The 23,438-nt window shown below is 38.9% G+C and overlaps 2 protein-coding genes across 4 annotated transcripts in view; both read right to left on the bottom strand.

Annotated features, from left to right (window-relative positions):
• The window catches only part of LOC133660525 (pyruvate kinase PKM-like), a 45,754-nt gene extending 39,749 nt beyond the window's left edge, over positions 1-6,005 (bottom strand). Inside the window, exon 1 of one of the 2 annotated variants that reach the window (XM_062064063.1) lies at positions 5,903-6,005. In XM_062064063.1, the coding sequence (XP_061920047.1) occupies positions 5,903-5,921 (19 nt within the window). In that variant the 5' untranslated portion in view covers positions 5,922-6,005. Of the gene's footprint in view, positions 1-208; positions 273-5,902 lie in introns of those variants that run through there. The other variant, XM_062064065.1, reaches the window with a different exon arrangement.
• Positions 6,006-7,590: 1,585 nt separating this feature from the next.
• The window catches only part of LOC133659683 (cytochrome P450 11B, mitochondrial-like), a 56,825-nt gene continuing 40,977 nt past the window's right edge, over positions 7,591-23,438 (bottom strand). For both annotated transcript variants that reach the window (XM_062062268.1, XM_062062267.1), the window contains 2 exons: positions 12,138-12,341; positions 7,591-10,989 (listed from right to left, as the gene is read on the bottom strand). In XM_062062268.1, coding sequence (XP_061918252.1) covers positions 10,879-10,989; positions 12,138-12,341 — 315 coding nt within the window. In that variant the 3' untranslated portion in view covers positions 7,591-10,878. The remainder of the gene's footprint in view (positions 10,990-12,137; positions 12,342-23,438) is intronic.

The raw sequence follows: 23,438 nt of genomic DNA on the forward strand, positions 1-23,438 counted from the left end.
CACAGACACACACACACACATATGTATATACACATACATACATACATACATACATACATAGTGACAAATGCGATGGTCACAGTTTAACCTTGGAACGGATGAATTGTACCTCTAAATGATGAAGGCGGGGCCAACAGCTCCCAGTGAACTCATCAGTGACTACATGAGGATGAATGGGTGAAAAAAGGACACAAAAAGATCCACTCACCCATTTTGACAGCCACAAGATCAACACATGTCTCGTCCGCCTTCCTGCTTGCTTTAGTCACGCAGATCACATGACCACGCCTCGGCCCGCCCCCTCACCTCAACTTTTACCCTTTTGACCCACGTGCACGCGCACACACGCACACACACACACCCAGCAGTCATGTGACGGGTCATCAAGTTCACCACCTAGGTGTTCATGTGCCAAAAGATTGACAGCAACTGGATTACAACACGGTCTGGTTTTAGTAACTAGCCTTGTCTTAGTGTGTCTGCAATGATCCATAGGCAAGCAAATGCACATTGCAAGACATTTCTTCATATGGCAGACATGCTAACAAGCATTCACATGTTAACTGTTAGCATGTTGAAAAAGGGAAGAATGGTCAACACAGTCCACCATCTGAAGACCATGGTCAACACAGTCCAACATCTGAACACCATGGTCAACACAGTCCACCATCTGAAGACCATGGTCAACACAGTCCACCATTTGAACACCATGGTCAACACAGTCCACCATCTGAAGACCATGGTCAACACAGTCCACCATCTGAAGACCATGGTCAACACAGTCCACCATCTGAAGACCATGGTCAACACAGTCCACCATCTGAAGACCATGGTCAACACAGTCCACCATCTGAAGACCATGGTCAACACAGTCCACCATTTGAACACCATGGTCAACACAGTCCACCATCTGAAGACCATGGTCAACACAGTCCACCATCTGAAGACCATGGTGAACACAGTCCACCATCTGAAGACCATGGTCAACACAGTCCACCATCTGAAGACCATGGTCAACACAGTCCACCATCCGAAGACCATGGTCAACACAGTCCACCATCTGAAGACCATGGTCAACACAGTCCACCATCTGAAGACCATGGTCAACACAGTCCACCATCTGAAGACCATAGTAAACACAGTCCACCATCTGAAGACCATGGTCAACACAGTCCACCATCTTTTGTCAACACAGTCCAGCATCTTAAGACCATGGTCAACACAGTCCACCATCTGAAGACCATAGTAAACACAGTCCAACATCTGAAGACCATGGGTCAACACAGTCCACCATCTGAAGACCATGGTCAACACAGTCCACCATCTGAAGACCATGGTCAACACAGTCCACCATCTGAAGGCCATGGTCAACACAGTCCACCATCTTTTGTCAACACAGTCCACCATCTGAAGACCATGGTCAACACAGTCCAGTATCTGAAGACCATGGTCAACACAGTCCAGCATCTGAAGACCATGGTCAACACAGTCCACCATCTTTTGTCAACACAGTCCACCATCTGAAGACCATGGTCAACACAGTCCAGTATCTGAAGACCATGGTCAACACAGTCCAGCATCTGAAGACCACGGTCAACACAGTCCACCATCTGAAGACCATAGTAAACACAGTCCAACATCTGAAGACCATGGGTCAACACAGTCCACCATCTGAAGACCATGGTCAACACAGTCCACCATCTGAAGGCCATGGTCAACACAGTCCACCATCTTTTGTCAACACAGTCCACCATCTGAAGACCATGGTCAACACAGTCCAGTATCTGAAGACCATGGGTCAACACAGTCCAACATCTGAAGACCATGGTCAACACAGTCCATCTGAAGACCATGGTCAACACAGTCCACCATCTTTTGTCAACACAGTCCACCATCTGAAGACCATGGTCAACACAGTCCAGTATCTGAAGACCATGGGTCAACACAGTCCAGCATCTGAAGACCAGGGTCAACACAGTCCACCATCTGAAGACCATGGTCAACACAGTCCAGTATCTGAAGACCATGGTCAACACAGTCCACCATCTGAAGACCATGGTCAACACAGTCCAGTATCTGAAGACCATGGTCAACACAGTCCAGTATCTGAAGACCATGGTCTACACAGTTTTATTTGAAGAGTGGAAGTGTTTCATCAGATGACAAATAAGAGATTCCAGAAGTGTTGATAAGACACATAAATGTTCTCCAATTAGAGATAATTGCAGGATTCTTTAATAAAAGGAAGACAAAAGCAAACTGATGGAATGTTTTTGTTTTTAACTGACGGATTGAGAATAATTGAAAGTGTCTCTGCTATAAAATCAGCTTTCAAAATAAAGCTCAATCAAGTCAGGTGTGGTTTTTAGAGCAGCACAAGACAAGTAAGAGTAACAGAATGAAAAGGATGTGAGATTAGTGATTAGTGATGACTCTGCAAGTGTTGGACTTTGACACACTTCTCCCTCACAAGTGCACAACTACTTGACTGAAGGCGTCACCTTTAGCGGCACAACAAACTGAACTTTGTACCTTTGCCAACGTACTGCAAACATGCACGTACACACAGTGGTGTCACACACACAAGCGTCCCCTGCATAGGAACCTTTTCACTGGGACCAACATTAGCAGACACAACTACAATATTCAATCCACTCCTTTCAGAGTAAAATAACATCAGGAGAATAAAGTCAAAAAAACAAGTGGGAATTTACTAAAATAAAAGTCGAATATTGTGGAAGTAAAGTTGTAATATTTTGAAAATAAAGTCATGATTTTAATAAAATAAAAGGCTAATATTGTGGAAGTAAAGTTGTAATATTTTGAAAATACAATCATGATTTTAATGAAATAAAAGGCTAATATTGTGGAAGTAAAGTTGTAATATTTTGAAAATAAAGTCATGATTTTAATAAAATAAAAGGCTAATATTGTGGAAGTAAAGTTATAATATTTTGAAAATAAAGTCATTATTTTAATGAAATAAAAGGCTAATATTGTGGAAGTAAAGTTGTAATATTTTGAAAATAAAGTCATGATTTTAATAAAATAAAAGGCTAATATTGTGGAAGTAAAGTTGTAATATTTTGAAAATAAAGTCATGATTTTAATAAAATAAAAGGCTAATATTGTGGAAGTAAAGTTGTAATATTTTGAAAATAAAGTCATGATTTTAATAAAATAAAAGGCTAATATTGTGGAAGTAAAGTTGTAATATTTTGAAAATACAGTCATGATTTTACTAAAATAAAAGTCTAATATAGCGGGAGTAAATTTATGATTTTTTAAAAATAAAGTCATGATTTGACAAGAACAAAAGACTAATATTGTGTAAGTAAAGTTGTAATATTTTGAAAATAAAGTCATGATTTTACTAAAATAAAAGTCTAATATTGTGAAAGTAAAGTTGTAATATTTTGAAAATAAAGTCATGAATTTACAAGAATAAAATTCTAATATCGTGGAAATAAAGTTGTAATATTTTGAAAATAAAGTTGTGATTTTACAAGAATAAAAGTCTAATATTGTGAAAGTAAAGTTGTAATATTTTGAAAATAAAGTCATGATTTTACAAGAATAAAAGTCTAATATTGTGGAAGTAAAGTTGTAATATTTTGAAAATAAAGTCATGATTTTACAAGAATAAAAGTCTGATATCGTGGAAGTAAAGTTGTAATATTTTGAAAATAAATTCATGATTTTACAAGAATAAAAGTCTAATATTGTGGAAGTAAAGTTGTAATATTTTGAAAATAAAGTCATGATTTTACAAGAATAAAAGTCTAATATTGTGGAAGTAAAGCTGTAATATTTTGAAAATAAAGTCATGATTTTACAAGAATAAAAGTCTAATATTGTGGAAGTAAAGTTGTAATATTTTGAAAATAAAGTCATGATTTTACAAGAATAAAAGTCTAATATTGTGGAAGTAAAGTTGTAATATTTTGAAAATAAAGTCATGATTTTACAAGAATAAAAGTCTAATATTGTGGAAGTAAAGTTGTAATATTTTGAAAATAAAGTCATGATTTTACAAGAATAAAAGTCTAATATTGTGGAAGTAAAGTTGTAATATTTTGTAAATAAAGTCACGATTTTACAAAAATAAAAGTCTAATATTGTGGAAGTAAAGTTGTAATATTTTGAAAATAAAGTCATGATTTTACAAGAATAAAAGTTTAATATCGTGGAAGTAAAGTTGTAATATTTTGAAAATAAATTCATGATTTTACAAGAATAAAAGTCCAATATTGTGGAAGTAAAGTTGCAATATTTTGTAAATAAAGTCACGATTTTACAAGAATAAAAGTCTAATATTGTGGAAGTAAAGTTGTAATATTTTGAAAATAAAGTCATGATTTTACAAGAATAAAAGTCTAATATTGTGGAAGTAAAGTTGTAATATTTTGAAAATAAATTCATGATTTTACAAGAATAAAAGTCCAATATTGTGGAAGTAAAGTTGCAATATTTTGTAAATAAAGTCACGATTTTACAAGAATAAAAGTGTAATATTGTGGAAGTAAAGTTGTAATATTTTGAAAATAAAGTCATGATTTTACAAGAATAAAAGTCTAATATTGTGGAAGTAAAGTTGTAATATTTTGAAAATAAAGTCATGATTTTACAAGAATAAAAGTTTAATATTGTGGAAGTAAAGTTGTAATATTTTGAAAATAAATTCATGATTTTACAAGAATAAAAGTCCAATATTGTGGAAGTAAAGTTGCAATATTTTGTAAATAAAGTCACGATTTTACAAGAATAAAAGTCTAATATTGTGGAAGTAAAGTTGTAATATTTTGAAAATAAAGTCATGATTTTACAAGAACAAAAGTCTAATATTGTGGAAGTAAAGTTGTAATATTTTGAAAATAAAGTCACGATTTTACAAGAATAAAAGTCTAATATTGTGGAAGTAAAGTTGTAATATTTTGAAAATAAAGTCATGATTTTACAAGAATAAAAGTCTAATATTGTGGAAGTAAAGTTGTAATATTTTGAAAATAAAGTCATGATTTTACAAGAATAAAAGTTTAATATCGTGGAAGTAAAGTTGTAATATTTTGAAAATAAAGTCATGATTTTACAAGAATAAAAGTTTAATATTGTGGAAGTAAAGTTGTAATATTTTGAAAATAAATTCATGATTTTACAAGAACAAAAGTCTAATATTGTGGAAGTAAAGTTGTAATATTTTGAAAATAAAGTCACGATTTTACAAGAATAAAAGTCTAATATTGTGGAAGTAAAGTTGTAATATTTTGAAAATAAAGTCATGATTTTACAAGAATAAAAGTCTAATATTGTGGAAGTAAAGTTGTAATATTTTGAAAATAAAGTCATGATTTTACAAGAATAAAAGTTTAATATCGTGGAAGTAAAGTTGTAATATTTTGAAAATAAAGTCATGATTTTACAAGAATAAAAGTCCAATATTGTGGAAGTAAAGTTGCAATATTTTGTAAATAAAGTCACGATTTTACAAGAATAAAAGTCTAATATTGTGGAAGTAAAGTTGTAATATTTTGAAAATAAAGTCATGATTTTACAAGAATAAAAGTCTAATATTGTGGAAGTAAAGTTGTAATATTTTGAAAATAAAGTCATGATTTTACAAGAATAAAAGACTAATATTGCGGAAGTAACGTTGTAATATTTTGAAAATACAGTCATTGTCAGGTAAAGGTGGTGACGAACCACAAGATGCAGAGATGGCAGGCTAGGTGCAGGAAAAAATGCAGGAAAAACACAAACCAGGAACTAGGAGACAGGAAACAAGATACCAGGAAAATGGGTGAACCGGAACCAGCAAACAGGAAACAAAGAACAAGAAGACGGCAAGCTGCAAACAGCTATCAGCATACAGGTAGTAGCAAACAGCTATCAGCATACACCTTACAGCAAACAGTCCGCAGCATACAGGTAGTAGCAAACAGTCCGCAGCATACAGGTAGTAGCAAACAGTCCGCAGCATACAGGAAACAGCTTACAATACTCCAGCACTGACTGGAGGGCAAGGCAGGTCTAAATAGCAGCCGGTTGATTGACAGCAGGTGTGGCCAGGTGCCAATCAGCCACAGCTGAGGGGAAACAGTGCTCAAGGAGACAAGCAGGAAACTGAACCAAAATAAGAGTGCTGACAGCAAATAAAACAAACACAGAGGAAAAACTAAAACATAGCTAAACTGTCAGTGACAAGCCTGACAGTCATGAATTTACAAGAATAAAAGTCTAATATTGTGGAAGTAAAGTTGTAATATTTTGAAAATAAAGTCATGAATTTACAAGAATAAAAGTCTAATATTGTGGAAGTAAGGTTGTAATATTTTGAAAATAAAGTCATGATTTTACAAGAATAAAAGTCTAATATTGTGGAAGTAAAGTTGTAATATAATGAAAATAAAGTCATGATTTTACAAGAATTAGAGTCTAATATTGTGGAAGTAACGTTGTAATATTTTGAAAATAAAGTCATGATTTTACAAGAATAAAAGTCTAATATTGTGGAAGTAAAGTTGTAATATTTTGAAAATAAAGTCATGAATTTACAAGAATAAAAGTCTATTATTGTGGAAGTAAAGTTGTAATATTTTGAAAATAAAGTCATGATTTTACAAGAATAAAAGTCTAATATTGTGAAAGTAAAGTGGCAATATTTTGAAAATAAATTCATGATTTTACAAGAATTAAAGTCTAATATTGCGGAAGTAAAGTTGTAATATCTTGAAAATAAATTCATGATTTTACAAGAATAAAAGTCCAATATTGCGGAAGTAAAGTTGCAATATTTTGTAAATAAAGTCACGATTTTACAAGAATAAAAGTCTAATATTGTGGAAGTAAAGTTGTAATATTTTGAAAATAAAGTTACGATTTTACAAGAATAAAAGAAGTAAAGTTGTAATATTTTGAAAATAAAGAATAAAAGTCTAATATTGTGGAAGTAAAGTTGTAATATTTTGAAAATAAAGTCATGATTTTATAAGAATAAAAGAAGTAAAGTTGTAATATTTTGAAAATAAAGAATAAAAGTCTAATATTGTGGAAGTAAAGTTGTAATATTTTGAAAATAAAGTCATGATTTTACTAAAATAAAAGTCTAATATTGTGGAAGTAAAGTTGTAATATTTTGAAAATAAAGTCATTTATTTTAGTCCTGCCTGGTTATTTTGTGTGGCCTACCACTTAATTTTATGTGGCAGGTGTGCCACCTTCTACCGGGCTGAAGGATGAGGTGGATGTGTGGGCGATCGAGGATGACGAAGGTGAAGATCGTTGAACAATGAATGGAATTTCTGTTCAATAAAAAAATGTTGAGGGATCTGAATGTCTACTGAATATTTATTTGGAGCTTTGAGACACAGGTGGTGCAGCGTGGTATCTTAGTACGGAATGTAGGGCTGGCTCTCTGGACACCAGCAGGTACTCCTCGGTGTTCTATCAGGATGCTAAAACCCCCTCAGATTTGACAATGACATTTTTTGCAAAGAAACAAAACACACCAAAGTCAAGGCTTGGGTCATTTCCAGGATGGTAGAAGACAACGGAGTGGTGACATCACACATGATGGTAGAAGACAACAGAGTGGTGACATCACACATGATGGTAGAAGACAACAGAGTGGTGACATCACACATGATGGTAGAAGACAACAGAGTGGTGACATCACACATGATGGTAGAAGACAACAGAGTGGTGACATCACACATGATGGTAGAAGACAACAGAGTGGTGACATCACACATGATGGTAGAAGACAACAGAGTGGTGACATCACACATGATGGTAGTAGACAACAGAGTGTTGACATCACACATGATGGTAGTAGATAACAGAGTGGTGACATCACACATGATGTAGTAGACAACAGAGTGGTGACATCACACATGATGGTAGAAGACAGAGTGGTGACATCACACATGATGGTAGAAGACAACAGAGTGGTGACATCACACATGATGGTAGAAGACAACGGAGTGGTGACATCACACATGATGGTAGAAGACAACAGAGTGGTGACATCACACAGAAGACAACAGAGTGGTGACATCACACATGATGGTAGAAGACAACAGAGTGGTGACATCACACAGAAGACAACAGAGTGGTGACATCGCACATGATGGTAGTAGACAACAGAGTGGTGACATCACACAGAAGACAACAGAGTGGTGACATCACACATGATGGTAGTAAACAACAGAGTGGTGACATCACACAGAAGACAACAGAGTGGTGACATCACACATGATGGTAGAAGACAACAGAGTGGTGACATCACACATGATGGTAGAAGACAACAGAGTGGTGACATCACACATGATGGTAGAAGACAACAGAGTGGTGACATCACACATGATGGTAGAAGACAACAGAGTGGTGACATCACACATGATGGTAGAAGACAACAGAGTGGTGACATCACACATGATGGTAGAAGACAACAGAGTGGTGACATCACACATGATGGTAGAAGACAACAGAGTGGTGACATCACACATGATGGTAGAAGACAACAGAGTGGTGACATCACACATGATGGTAGTAGACAACAGAGTGTTGACATCACACATGATGGTAGTAGATAACAGAGTGGTGACATCACACATGATGTAGTAGACAACAGAGTGGTGACATCACACATGATGGTAGAAGACAGAGTGGTGACATCACACATGATGGTAGAAGACAACAGAGTGGTGACATCACACATGATGGTAGAAGACAACGGAGTGGTGACATCACACATGATGGTAGAAGACAACAGAGTGGTGACATCACACAGAAGACAACAGAGTGGTGACATCACACATGATGGTAGAAGACAACAGAGTGGTGACATCACACAGAAGACAACAGAGTGGTGACATCGCACATGATGGTAGTAGACAACAGAGTGGTGACATCACACAGAAGACAACAGAGTGGTGACATCACACATGATGGTAGTAGACAACAGAGTGGTGACATCACACAGAAGACAACAGAGTGGTGACATCACACATGATGGTAGAAGACAACAGAGTGGTGACATCACACATGATGGTAGAAGACAACAGAGTGGTGACATCACACATGATGGTAGAAGACAACAGAGTGGTGACATCACACATGATGGTAGAAGACAACAGAGTGGTGACATCACACATGATGGTAGAAGACAACAGAGTGGTGACATCACACATGATGGTAGAAGACAACAGAGTGGTGACATCACACATGATGGTAGTAGACAACAGAGTGTTGACATCACACATGATGGTAGTAGATAACAGAGTGGTGACATCACACATGATGTAGTAGACAACAGAGTGGTGACATCACACATGATGGTAGAAGACAGAGTGGTGACATCACACATGATGGTAGAAGACAACAGAGTGGTGACATCACACATGATGGTAGAAGACAACGGAGTGGTGACATCACACATGATGGTAGAAGACAACAGAGTGGTGACATCACACAGAAGACAACAGAGTGGTGACATCACACATGATGGTAGAAGACAACAGAGTGGTGACATCACACAGAAGACAACAGAGTGGTGACATCGCACATGATGGTAGTAGACAACAGAGTGGTGACATCACACAGAAGACAACAGAGTGGTGACATCACACATGATGGTAGTAGACAACAGAGTGGTGACATCACACAGAAGACAACAGAGTGGTGACATCACACAGAAGACAACAGAGTGGTGACATCACACAGAGGACAACAGAGTGGTGACATCACACATGATGGTATTAGACAACAGAGTGGTGACATCACACAGAAGACAACAGAGTGGTGACATCACACATGATGGTAGTAGACAACAGAGTGGTGGCATCACACAGAAGACAACAGAGTGGTGACATCACACAGAAGACAACAAAGTGGTGACATCACACATGATGGTAGAAGACAACAGAGTGGTGACATCACACATGATGGTAGAAGACAACAGAGTGGTGACATCACACAGAAGACAACAGAGTGGTGACATCACACAGAAGACAACAAAGTGGTGACATCACACATGATGGTAGAAGACAACAGAGTGGTGACATCACACAGAAGACAACAGAGTGGTGACATCACACAGAAGACAACAAAGTGGTGACATCACACACGATGGTAGTAGACAACAGAGTGGTGACATCACACAGAAGACAACAGAGTGGTGACATCACACATGATGGTAGTAGACAACAGAGTGGTGACATCACACAGAAGACAACAGAGTGGTGACATCACACATGATGGTAGAAGACAACAGAGTGGTGACATCACACAGAAGACAACAGAGTGGTGACATCACACAGAAGACAACAAAGTGGTGACATCACACATGATGGTAGAAGACAACAGAGTGGTGACATCACACATGATGGTAGAAGACAACAGAGTGGTGACATCACACAGAAGACAACAGAGTGGTGACATCACACATGACGTCGCAGTAATTGGGGAGGACCACAAGCTGAAGGTGCAGCGTCTGGATCTGATCCACCACCTCAGGACCAGGACCAGGTGGTCGGGCTGCGTGCGGGAAGGAGACGTGGATCCTGTATGATGACACCCTGGAACCACACCATGGGCTCGGGTCAGCACATTCTGGAAGTCCTCTGCTGGTTCTGGTCCTCGTCTCTCGCTGCTTTTTGTACGCCATGCTAACATGTCTCTCTCTCTCTCTCTCTCTCTGTGTGTGTGTGTGTGTGTGTGTGTGTGTGTGTGTGTGTGTGTGTGTGTGTGTGTGTGTGTGTGTGTGTGTGTGTGTGTGTGTGTGTGTGTGTGTGTGTGTGTGTGTGTGTGTGTGTGTGTGTGTGTGTGTGTGTGTGTGTGTGTGTGTGTGTGTGTGTGTGTGTGTGTGTGTGTTTGTGTGTCTCAGATCTTCCGGAAGGTGATCCTGGGTGGAGTCTCAGGCTGAAGGATGAGCGTAACTTTGGTGTCGAGGTCTCGTGAGGACGACACACTGAGGTGGAAGTTCAGCAGGATCTACAATAGTATAAAATAATAGTATTATAGAGGATAATAGTATTATAGCTGATAATAATATTATAGCTGATAATAGTATAGCTGATAATATATCTCATAATAGTACTATAGCTGATAATAGTATATCTGATACTAGCATTATAGCTAATAATAGTAGAACTGATAATAGTATTATAGCTGATAATGGTATTATATCCGATAATAGTATACAGTAACTGATAATAGTACTATAGCTGATAGAAGTATTATAGCTGATAATAGTATATCTGACAATAGTAATATAGCTTATAATAGTATATCTGATAATAGTATTATAGCTGATAATAGTATATCTAACAATAGTAATATAGCTTATAATAATATATCTGATAATAGTATTATAGCTGAAAATAGTATACATGATAATAATATTATAGCTGATAGTAGTATTAAAGCTGATAATAGTATATCTGATTATAGTATTATAGCAGATAATAGTATTATAGCTGATAATAGTATATCTGATAATAGTATTATAGCTGATAGTAGTATTATAGCTGATTATAGTATTATATCTGATAATAGTATATCTGATAATAGAAATATAGCTGATGATTGTATAGCTGAAAATAGTGTTATAGCTGATAATAGTATATCTGATACTAGTATTATAGCTGATAATAGTATATCTGAAAATAGTATTGTAGCGGATAGTAGTATTATAGCTGGTAATAGTATATCTGATATTAGTATTATAGCCAATAATAGTATTATAGCTGATAATAGTATATCTGATAATAGTAATATAACTGATAATAGTATAGCTGAAAATAGTGGTATAGATGATAATAATATAATTGATTATAGTATTATAGCTGATAATAATATAATTGATTATAGTATTATAGCTGATAATAGCATATCTGAAAATAGTATTATAGCTGATAATAGTATATCTGAGAACTGTATTATAGCTGATAATAGTATTATAGCTGACAATAGAATAGCTGATAATAGTATTATGGCTGATAATGGTATATGTAATAATAGTATAGATGTTTGACATGACTTAGATGTGTATGATGTAATCACATGTTTCACAGCAATTAGCTTAGCTTCTTTTTCCACTTGTAAACATTGAATATGATAAAGTGTGGTGCGTGACTTACGTGCATGAGGCAGAGTTGAATCTCGTTGTCTGCGATCCTGCGGCCGACACATTGTCTCGCCCCGAAGCCGAACGCCAGCGAGCGAAAGCCCGCCCCCTCCTCGCCGCCTCTCTCCGCCCCCCACCGTCCAGGGTCAAAGGTCAGCGGCTTGTCAAAGACCTCTGCACTCCTCCCCAGAGGGTAAAGACACACTTGGACCATGGTCTGTGGGACACACCATGATATCACTCTTCATGGACGATACTGATCATCATGGACGATAACGCTCATCATGGACGATAACGCTCATGATGGACAATAACGCTCATGATGGACGATATAGTTCATGATGGATGATAACGCTCATGATGGATGATAACGCTCTTCATGGACGATAACGCTCTTCATGGACGATATAGTTCATGATGGATGATAACGCTCATGATGGACGATAACGCTCTTCATGGACGATATAGTTCATGATGGATGATAACGCTCATGATGGATGATAACGCTCTTCATGGACGATAACACTCTTCATGGACGATATAGTTCATGATGGATGATAACGCTGATCATAGACGATATCGTTCATGATGGATGATAACGCTGATCATAGACGATATCGTTCATGATGGACGATAACGCTCATGATGGACGATAACGCTCTTCATGGACGATATAGTTCATGATGGATGATAACGCTCATGATGGACGATAACGCTCTTCATGGACGATATAGTTCATGATGGATGATAACGCTCTTCATGGACGATATAGTTCATGATGGATGATAACACTCTTCATGGACGATATAGTTCATGATGGATGATAACGCTCATAATGGACGATAACGCTCTTCATGGACGATATAGTTCATGATGGATGATAACGCTCATGATGGATGATAACGCTCTTCATGGACGATAACACTCTTCATGGACGATATAGTTCATGATGGATGATAACGCTGATCATAGACGATATCGTTCATGATGGACGATAACGCTGATCATAGACGATATCGTTCATGATGGACGATAACGCTCATGATGGACGATAACGCTCTTCATGGACGATATAGTTCATGATGGATGATAACGCTCATGATGGATGACAACACTCTTCATGGACGATAACACTCTTCATGGACGATATAGTTCATGATGGATGATAACGCTCTTCATGGACGATATAGTTCATGATGGATGATAACACTCTTCATGGACGATATAGTTCATGATGGATGATAACGCTCATGATGGATGATAACGCTCTTCATGGACGATAACACTCTTCATGGACGATATAGTTCATGATGGATGATAACGCTGATCATGGACGATATCGTTCATGATGGACGATAACGCTCATGATGGACGATAACGCTCTTCATGGACGATATAGTTCATGATGGATGATAACGCTCATGGTGGATGATAACACTCTTCATGGACGATATTGTTCATGATGGACGATAACGCTCATGATGGACGATAACGCTCTTCATGGACGATATAGTTCATGATGGATGATAACGCTCTTCATGGACGATATAGTTCATGATGGATGATAACGCTCATGATGGATGATAACATTCTTCATGGACGATATCGTTCATGATGGATGATAACGCTCATGATGGATGATAACGCTCTTCATGGACGATATAGTTCATGATAGATGATAACACTCTTCATGGACGATATAGTTCATGATGGATGATAACGCTCATGATGGATGATAACGCTCTTCATGGACGATAACACTCTTCATGGACGATATAGTTCATGATGGATGATAACGCTGATCATAGACGATATCGTTCATGATGGACGATAACGCTCATGATGGACGATAACGCTCTTCATGGACGATATAGTTCATGATGGATGATAACGCTCATGGTGGATGATAACACTCTTCATGGACGATATTGTTCATGATGGACGATAACGCTCATGATGGACGATAACGCTCTTCATGGACGATATAGTTCATGATGGATGATAACGCTCTTCATGGACGATATAGTTCATGATGGATGATAACGCTCATGATGGATGATAACATTCTTCATGGACGATATCGTTCATGATGGATGATAACGCTCATGATGGATGATAACGCTCTTCATGGACGATATAGTTCAAGATGGATGATAACGCTCATGATGGATGATAACGCTCTTCATGGACGATAACGCTCATGATGGACAATAACGCTCTTCATGGACGATATAGTTCATGATGGATGATAACGCTCATGATGGATGATAACGCTCTTCATGGACGATAACACTCTTCATGGACAATATAGTTCATGATGGATGATAACGCTCATGATGGACGATAACGCTCTTCATGGACGATATAGTTCATGATGGATGATAGCGCTCATGATGGATGATAACGCTCTTCATGGACGATAACACTCTTCATGGACGATATAGTTCATGATGGATGATAACGCTGATCATAGACGATATCGTTCATGATGGACGATAACGCTCATGATGGACGATAACGCTCTTCATGGACGATATAGTTCATGATGGATGATAACGCTCATGATGGATGACAACACTCTTCATGGACGATATCGTTCATGATGGACCATAACGCTCATGATGGACGATAACGCTCTTCATGGACGATATAGTTCATGATGGATGATAACGCTCTTCATGGACGATATAGTTCATGATGGATGATAACGCTCATGATGGACGATAACGCTCTTCATGGACGATATAGTTCATGATGGATGATAACGCTCATGATGGATGATAACGCTCTTCATGGACGATAACACTCTTCATGGACGATAACACTCTTCATGGACGATAACACTCTTCATGGACGATAACACTCTTCATGGACGATATAGTTCATGATGGATGATAACGCTGATCATAGACGATATCGTTCATGAAGGACGATAACGCTCATGATGGACGATAACGCTCTTCATGGACGATATAGTTCATGATGGATGATAACGCTCATGGTGGATGATAACACTCTTCATGGACGATATCGTTCATGATGGACGATAACGCTCATGATGGACGATAACGCTCTTCATGGACGATATAGTTCATGATGGATGATAACGCTCTTCATGGACGATATAGTTCATGATGGATGATAACGCTCATGATGGATGATAACGCTCTTCATGGACAATATCGTTCATGATGGATGATAACGCTCATGATGGATGATAACGCTCTTCATGGACGATATAGTTCATGATGGATGATAACGCTCATGATGGATGATAACGCTCTTCATGGACGATAACGCTCATGATGGACAATAACGCTCTTCATGGACGATATAGTTCATGATGGACGATAACGCTCATGATGGATGATAACGCTCTTCATGGACGATATAGTTCATGATGAATGATAACGCTCATGATGGATAATAACGCTCTTCATGGACGATAACACTCTTCATGGACAATATAGTTCATGATGGATGATAACGCTCATCATGGACGATAACGCTCATCATAGACGATATCGTTCATGATGGACGATAACGCTCATGATGGACGATAACGCTCTTCATGGACGATATAGTTCATGATGGATGATAACGCTCATGATGGATGATAACGCTCTTCATGGACGATAACACTCTTCATGGACGATATAGTTCATGATGGATGATAACGCTCTTCATGGACGATAACACTCTTCATGGACGATATCGTTCATGATGGACGATAACGCTCATGATGGATGATAACGCTCTTCATGACGATATTGTTCATGATGGACCATAACGCTCATGATGGACGATAACGCTCTTCATGGACGATATAGTTCATGATGGATGATAACGCTCATGATGGATGATAACGCTCTTCATGGACGATATCGTTCATGATGGACCATAACGCTCATGTTGGACAAAAGCGCTCACGATGGACGATAATGCTCATCATAGACGATAACGCTCTTCATGGACGATATAGTTCATGATGGATGATAACGCTCATGATGGATGATAACGCTCTTCATGGACGATATCGTTCATGATGGACCATAACGCTCATGATGGACGATAACGCTCTTCATGGACGATATAGTTCATGATGGATGATAACGCTCATGATGGATGATAACACTTTTCATGGACGATATCGTTCATGATGGACCATAACGCTCATGATGGATGATAACGCTCACGATGGATGATAACGCTCATCATAGACGATAACGCTCTTAATGGACGATATAGTTCATGATGGATGATAACGCTCATGATGGATGATAACGCTCTTCATGGACGATAACACTCTTCATGGACGATATAGTTCATGATGGATGATAACGCTCATCATGGACGATATAGTTCATGATGGATGATAACGCTCATGATGGATGATAACACTTTTCATGGACGATATCGTTCATGATGGACCATAACGCTCATGATGGATGATAACGCTCACGATGGACGATAACGCTCATCATAGACGATAACGCTCTTAATGGACGATATAGTTCATGATGGATGATAACGCTCATGATGGATGATAACGCTCTTCATGGACGATAACACTCTTCATGGACGATATAGTTCATGATGGATGATAACGCTCATCATAGACGATAACACTCATCATAGACGATATCGTTCATGATGGACGATAACGCTCATGATGGACGATAACGCTCTTCATGGACGATATAGTTCATGATGGATGATAACGCTCATGATGGATGATAACACTCTTCATGGACGATATCGTTCATGATGGACCATAACGCTCATGATGGACGATAACGCTCTTCATGGACGATATAGTTCATGATGGATGATAACGCTCATCATGGACGATAACGCTCATCATAGACGATATCAGTCATGATGGACGATAACGCTCATGATGGACGATAACGCTCTTCATGGACGATTTAGTTCATGATGGACGATAACGCTCATGATGGATGATAACGCTCTTCATCGACGATATCGTTCATGATGGACCATAACGCTCATGTTGGACAAAAGCGCTCACGATGGACGATAACGCTCATCATAGACGATAACGCTCTTCATGGACGATATAGTTCATGATGGATGATAACGCTCATGATGGATGATAACGCTCTTCATGGACGATATCGTTCATGATGGACCATAACGCTCATGATGGACAATAACGCTCTTCATGGACGATATAGTTCATGATGGATGATAACGCTCATGATGGATGATTACACTTTTCATGGACGATATCGTTCATGATGGACCATAACGCTCATGATGGATGATAACGCTCACGATGGACGATAACGCTAATCATAGACGATAACGCTCTTAATGGACGATATAGTTCATGATGGATGATAACGCTCATGATGGATGATAACGCTCTTCATGGACGATAACACTCTTCATGGACGATATAGTTCATGATGGATGATAACGCTCATCATGGACGATAACGCTCATCATAGACGATATCGTTCATGATGGACGATAACGCTCACGATGGACGATAACGCTCTTCATGGACGATATAGTTCATGATGGATGATAACGCTCATGATGGATGATAACACTCTTCATGGACAATATCGTTCATGATGGACCATAACGCTCATGATGGACGATAACGCTCTTCATGGACGATATAGTTCATGATGGATGATAACGCTCATGATGGATGATAACACTCTTCATGGACGATATCGTTCATGATGGACCATAACGCTCATGATGGACGATAACGCTCTTCATGGACGATATAGTTCATGATGGATGATAACGCTCATGATGGATGATAACGCTCATCATGGGCGATATCGTTCATGATGGATGATAACGCTCATGATGGATGATAACGCTTATGATGGACGATAACGCTCTTCATGGACGATATAGTTCATGATGGATGATAACGCTCATGATGGATGATAACGCTCTTCATGGACGATAACACTCTTCATGGACGATATAGTTCATGATGGATGATAATGCTCATCATGGACGATAACGCTCATCATAGACGATATCGTTCATGATGGACGATAACGCTCATGATGGACGATAACGCTCTTCATGGACGATATAGTTCATGATGGATGATAACGCTCATGATGGATGATAACACTCTTCATGGACGATATCGTTCATGATGGACCATAACGCTCATGATGGATGATAACGCTCACGATGGACGATAACGCTAATCATAGACGATAACGCTCTTAATGGACGATATAGTTCATGATGGATGATAACGCTCATGATGGATGATAACGCTCTTCATGGACGATAACACTCTTCATGGACGATATAGTTCATGATGGATGATAACGCTCATCATGGACGATAACGCTCATCATAGACGATATCGTTCATGATGGACGATAACGCTCACGATGGACGATAACGCTCTTCATGGACGATATAGTTCATGATGGATGATAACGCTCATGATGGATGATAACACTCTTCATGGACAATATCGTTCATGATGGACCATAACGCTCATGATGGACGATAACGCTCTTCATGGACGATATAGTTCATGATGGATGATAACGCTCATGATGGATGATAACACTCTTCATGGACGATATCGTTCATGATGGACCATAACGCTCATGATGGACGATAACGCTCTTCATGGACGATATAGTTCATGATGGATGATAACGCTCATGATGGATGATAACGCTCATCATGGGCGATATCGTTCATGATGGATGATAACGCTCATGATGGATGATAACGCTTATGATGGACGATAACGCTCTTCATGGACGATATAGTTCATGATGGATGATAACGCTCATGATGGATGATAACGCTCTTCATGGACGATAACACTCTTCATGGACGATATAGTTCATGATGGATGATAATGCTCATCATGGACGATAACGCTCATCATAGACGATATCGTTCATGATGGACGATAACGCTCATGATGGACGATAACGCTCTTCATGGACGATATAGTTCATGATGGATGATAACGCTCATGATGGATGATAACACTCTTCATGGACGATATCGTTCATGATGGACCATAACGCTCATGATGGATGATAACGCTCACGATGGACGATAACGCTAATCATAGACGATAACGCTCTTAATGGACGATATAGTTCATGATGGATGATAACGCTCATGATGGATGATAACGCTCTTCATGGACGATAACACTCTTCATGGACGATAACACTCTTCATGGACGATAACACTCTTCATGGACGATAACACTCTTCATGGACGATATAGTTCATGATGGATGATAACGCTGATCATAGACGATATCGTTCATGAAGGACGATAACGCTCATGATGGACGATAACGCTCTTCATGGACGATATAGTTCATGATGGATGATAACGCTCATGGTGGATGATAACACTCTTCATGGACGATATCGTTCATGATGGACGATAACGCTCATGATGGACGATAACGCTCTTCATGGACGATATAGTTCATGATGGATGATAACGCTCTTCATGGACGATATAGTTCATGATGGATGATAACGCTCATGATGGATGATAACGCTCTTCATGGACAATATCGTTCATGATGGATGATAACGCTCATGATGGATGATAACGCTCTTCATGGACGATATAGTTCATGATGGATGATAACGCTCATGATGGATGATAACGCTCTTCATGGACGATAACGCTCATGATGGACAATAACGCTCTTCATGGACGATATAGTTCATGATGGACGATAACGCTCATGATGGATGATAACGCTCACGATGGATGATAACGCTCATCATAGACGATAACGCTCTTAATGGACGATATAGTTCATGATGGATGATAACGCTCATGATGGATGATAACGCTCTTCATGGACGATAACACTCTTCATGGACGATATAGTTCATGATGGATGATAACGCTCATCATGGACGATATAGTTCATGATGGATGATAACGCTCATGATGGATGATAACACTTTTCATGGACGATATCGTTCATGATGGACCATAACGCTCATGATGGATGATAACGCTCACGATGGACGATAACGCTCATCATAGACGATAACGCTCTTAATGGACGATATAGTTCATGATGGATGATAACGCTCATGATGGATGATAACGCTCTTCATGGACGATAACACTCTTCATGGACGATATAGTTCATGATGGATGATAACGCTCATCATAGACGATAACACTCATCATAGACGATATCGTTCATGATGGACGATAACGCTCATGATGGACGATAACGCTCTTCATGGACGATATAGTTCATGATGGATGATAACGCTCATGATGGATGATAACACTCTTCATGGACGATATCGTTCATGATGGACCATAACGCTCATGATGGACGATAACGCTCTTCATGGACGATATAGTTCATGATGGATGATAACGCTCATCATGGACGATAACGCTCATCATAGACGATATCGTTCATGATGGACGATAACGCTCATGATGGACGATAACGCTCTTCATGGACGATTTAGTTCATGATGGACGATAACGCTCATGATGGATGATAACGCTCTTCATCGACGATATCGTTCATGATGGACCATAACGCTCATGTTGGACAAAAGCGCTCACGATGGACGATAACGCTCATCATAGACGATAACGCTCTTCATGGACGATATAGTTCATGATGGATGATAACGCTCATGATGGATGATAACGCTCTTCATGGACGATATCGTTCATGATGGACCATAACGCTCATGATGGACAATAACGCTCTTCATGGACGATATAGTTCATGATGGATGATAACGCTCATGATGGATGATTACACTTTTCATGGACGATATCGTTCATGATGGACCATAACGCTCATGATGGATGATAACGCTCACGATGGACGATAACGCTAATCATAGACGATAACGCTCTTAATGGACGATATAGTTCATGATGGATGATAACGCTCATGATGGATGATAACGCTCTTCATGGACGATAACACTCTTCATGGACGATATAGTTCATGATGGATGATAACGCTCATCATGGACGATAACGCTCATCATAGACGATATCGTTCATGATGGACGATAACGCTCACGATGGACGATAACGCTCTTCATGGACGATATAGTTCATGATGGATGATAACGCTCATGATGGATGATAACACTCTTCATGGACAATATCGTTCATGATGGACCATAACGCTCATGATGGACGATAACGCTCTTCATGGACGATATAGTTCATGATGGATGATAACGCTCATGATGGATGATAACACTCTTCATGGACGATATCGTTCATGATGGACCATAACGCTCATGATGGACGATAACGCTCTTCATGGACGATATAGTTCATGATGGATGATAACGCTCATGATGGATGATAACGCTCATCATGGGCGATATCGTTCATGATGGATGATAACGCTCATGATGGATGATAACGCTTATGATGGACGATAACGCTCTTCATGGACGATATAGTTCATGATGGATGATAACGCTCATGATGGATGATAACGCTCTTCATGGACGATAACACTCTTCATGGACGATATAGTTCATGATGGATGATAATGCTCATCATGGACGATAACGCTCATCATAGACGATATCGTTCATGATGGACGATAACGCTCATGATGGACGATAACGCTCTTCATGGACGATATAGTTCATGATGGATGATAACGCTCATGATGGATGATAACACTCTTCATGGACGATATCGTTCATGATGGACCATAACGCTCATGATGGATGATAACGCTCACGATGGACGATAACGCTAATCATAGACGATAACGCTCTTAATGGACGATATAGTTCATGATGGATGATAACGCTCATGATGGATGATAACGCTCTTCATGGACGATAACACTCTTCATGGACGATATAGTTCATGATGGATGATAACGCTCATCATGGACGATAACGCTCATCATAGACGATATCGTTCATGATGGACGATAACGCTCACGATGGACGATAACGCTCTTCATGGACGATATAGTTCATGATGGATGATAACGCTCATGATGGATGATAACACTCTTCATGGACAATATCGTTCATGATGGACCATAACGCTCATGATGGACGATAACGCTCTTCATGGACGATATAGTTCATGATGGATGATAACGCTCATGATGGATGATAACACTCTTCATGGACGATATCGTTCATGATGGACCATAACGCTCATGATGGACGATAACGCTCTTCATGGACGATATAGTTCATGATGGATGATAACGCTCATGATGGATGATAACGCTCATCATGGGCGATATCGTTCATGATGGATGATAACGCTCATGATGGATGATAACGCTTATGATGGACGATAACGCTCTTCATGGACGATATAGTTCATGATGGATGATAACGCTCATGATGGATGATAACGCTCTTCATGGACGATAACACTCTTCATGGACGATATAGTTCATGATGGATGATAATGCTCATCATGGACGATAACGCTCATCATAGACGATATCGTTCATGATGGACGATAACGCTCATGATGGACGATAACGCTCTTCATGGACGATATAGTTCATGATGGATGATAACGCTCATGATGGATGATAACACTCTTCATGGACGATATCGTTCATGATGGACCATAACGCTCATGATGGATGATAACGCTCACGATGGACGATAACGCTAATCATAGACGATAACGCTCTTAATGGACGATATAGTTCATGATGGATGATAACGCTCATGATGGATGATAACGCTCTTCATGGACGATAACACTCTTCATGGACGATAACACTCTTCATGGACGATAACACTCTTCATGGACGATAACACTCTTCATGGACGATATAGTTCATGATGGATGATAACGCTGATCATAGACGATATCGTTCATGAAGGACGATAACGCTCATGATGGACGATAACGCTCTTCATGGACGATATAGTTCATGATGGATGATAACGCTCATGGTGGATGATAACACTCTTCATGGACGATATCGTTCATGATGGACGATAACGCTCATGATGGACGATAACGCTCTTCATGGACGATATAGTTCATGATGGATGATAACGCTCTTCATGGACGATATAGTTCATGATGGATGATAACGCTCATGATGGATGATAACGCTCTTCATGGACAATATCGTTCATGATGGATGATAACGCTCATGATGGATGATAACGCTCTTCATGGACGATATAGTTCATGATGGATGATAACGCTCATGATGGATGATAACGCTCTTCATGGACGATAACGCTCATGATGGACAATAACGCTCTTCATGGACGATATAGTTCATGATGGACGATAA

Source organism: Entelurus aequoreus, linkage group LG11 (genome assembly GCF_033978785.1).
Source record: "Entelurus aequoreus isolate RoL-2023_Sb linkage group LG11, RoL_Eaeq_v1.1, whole genome shotgun sequence".
Lineage (NCBI taxonomy): Eukaryota > Metazoa > Chordata > Actinopteri > Syngnathiformes > Syngnathidae > Entelurus > Entelurus aequoreus.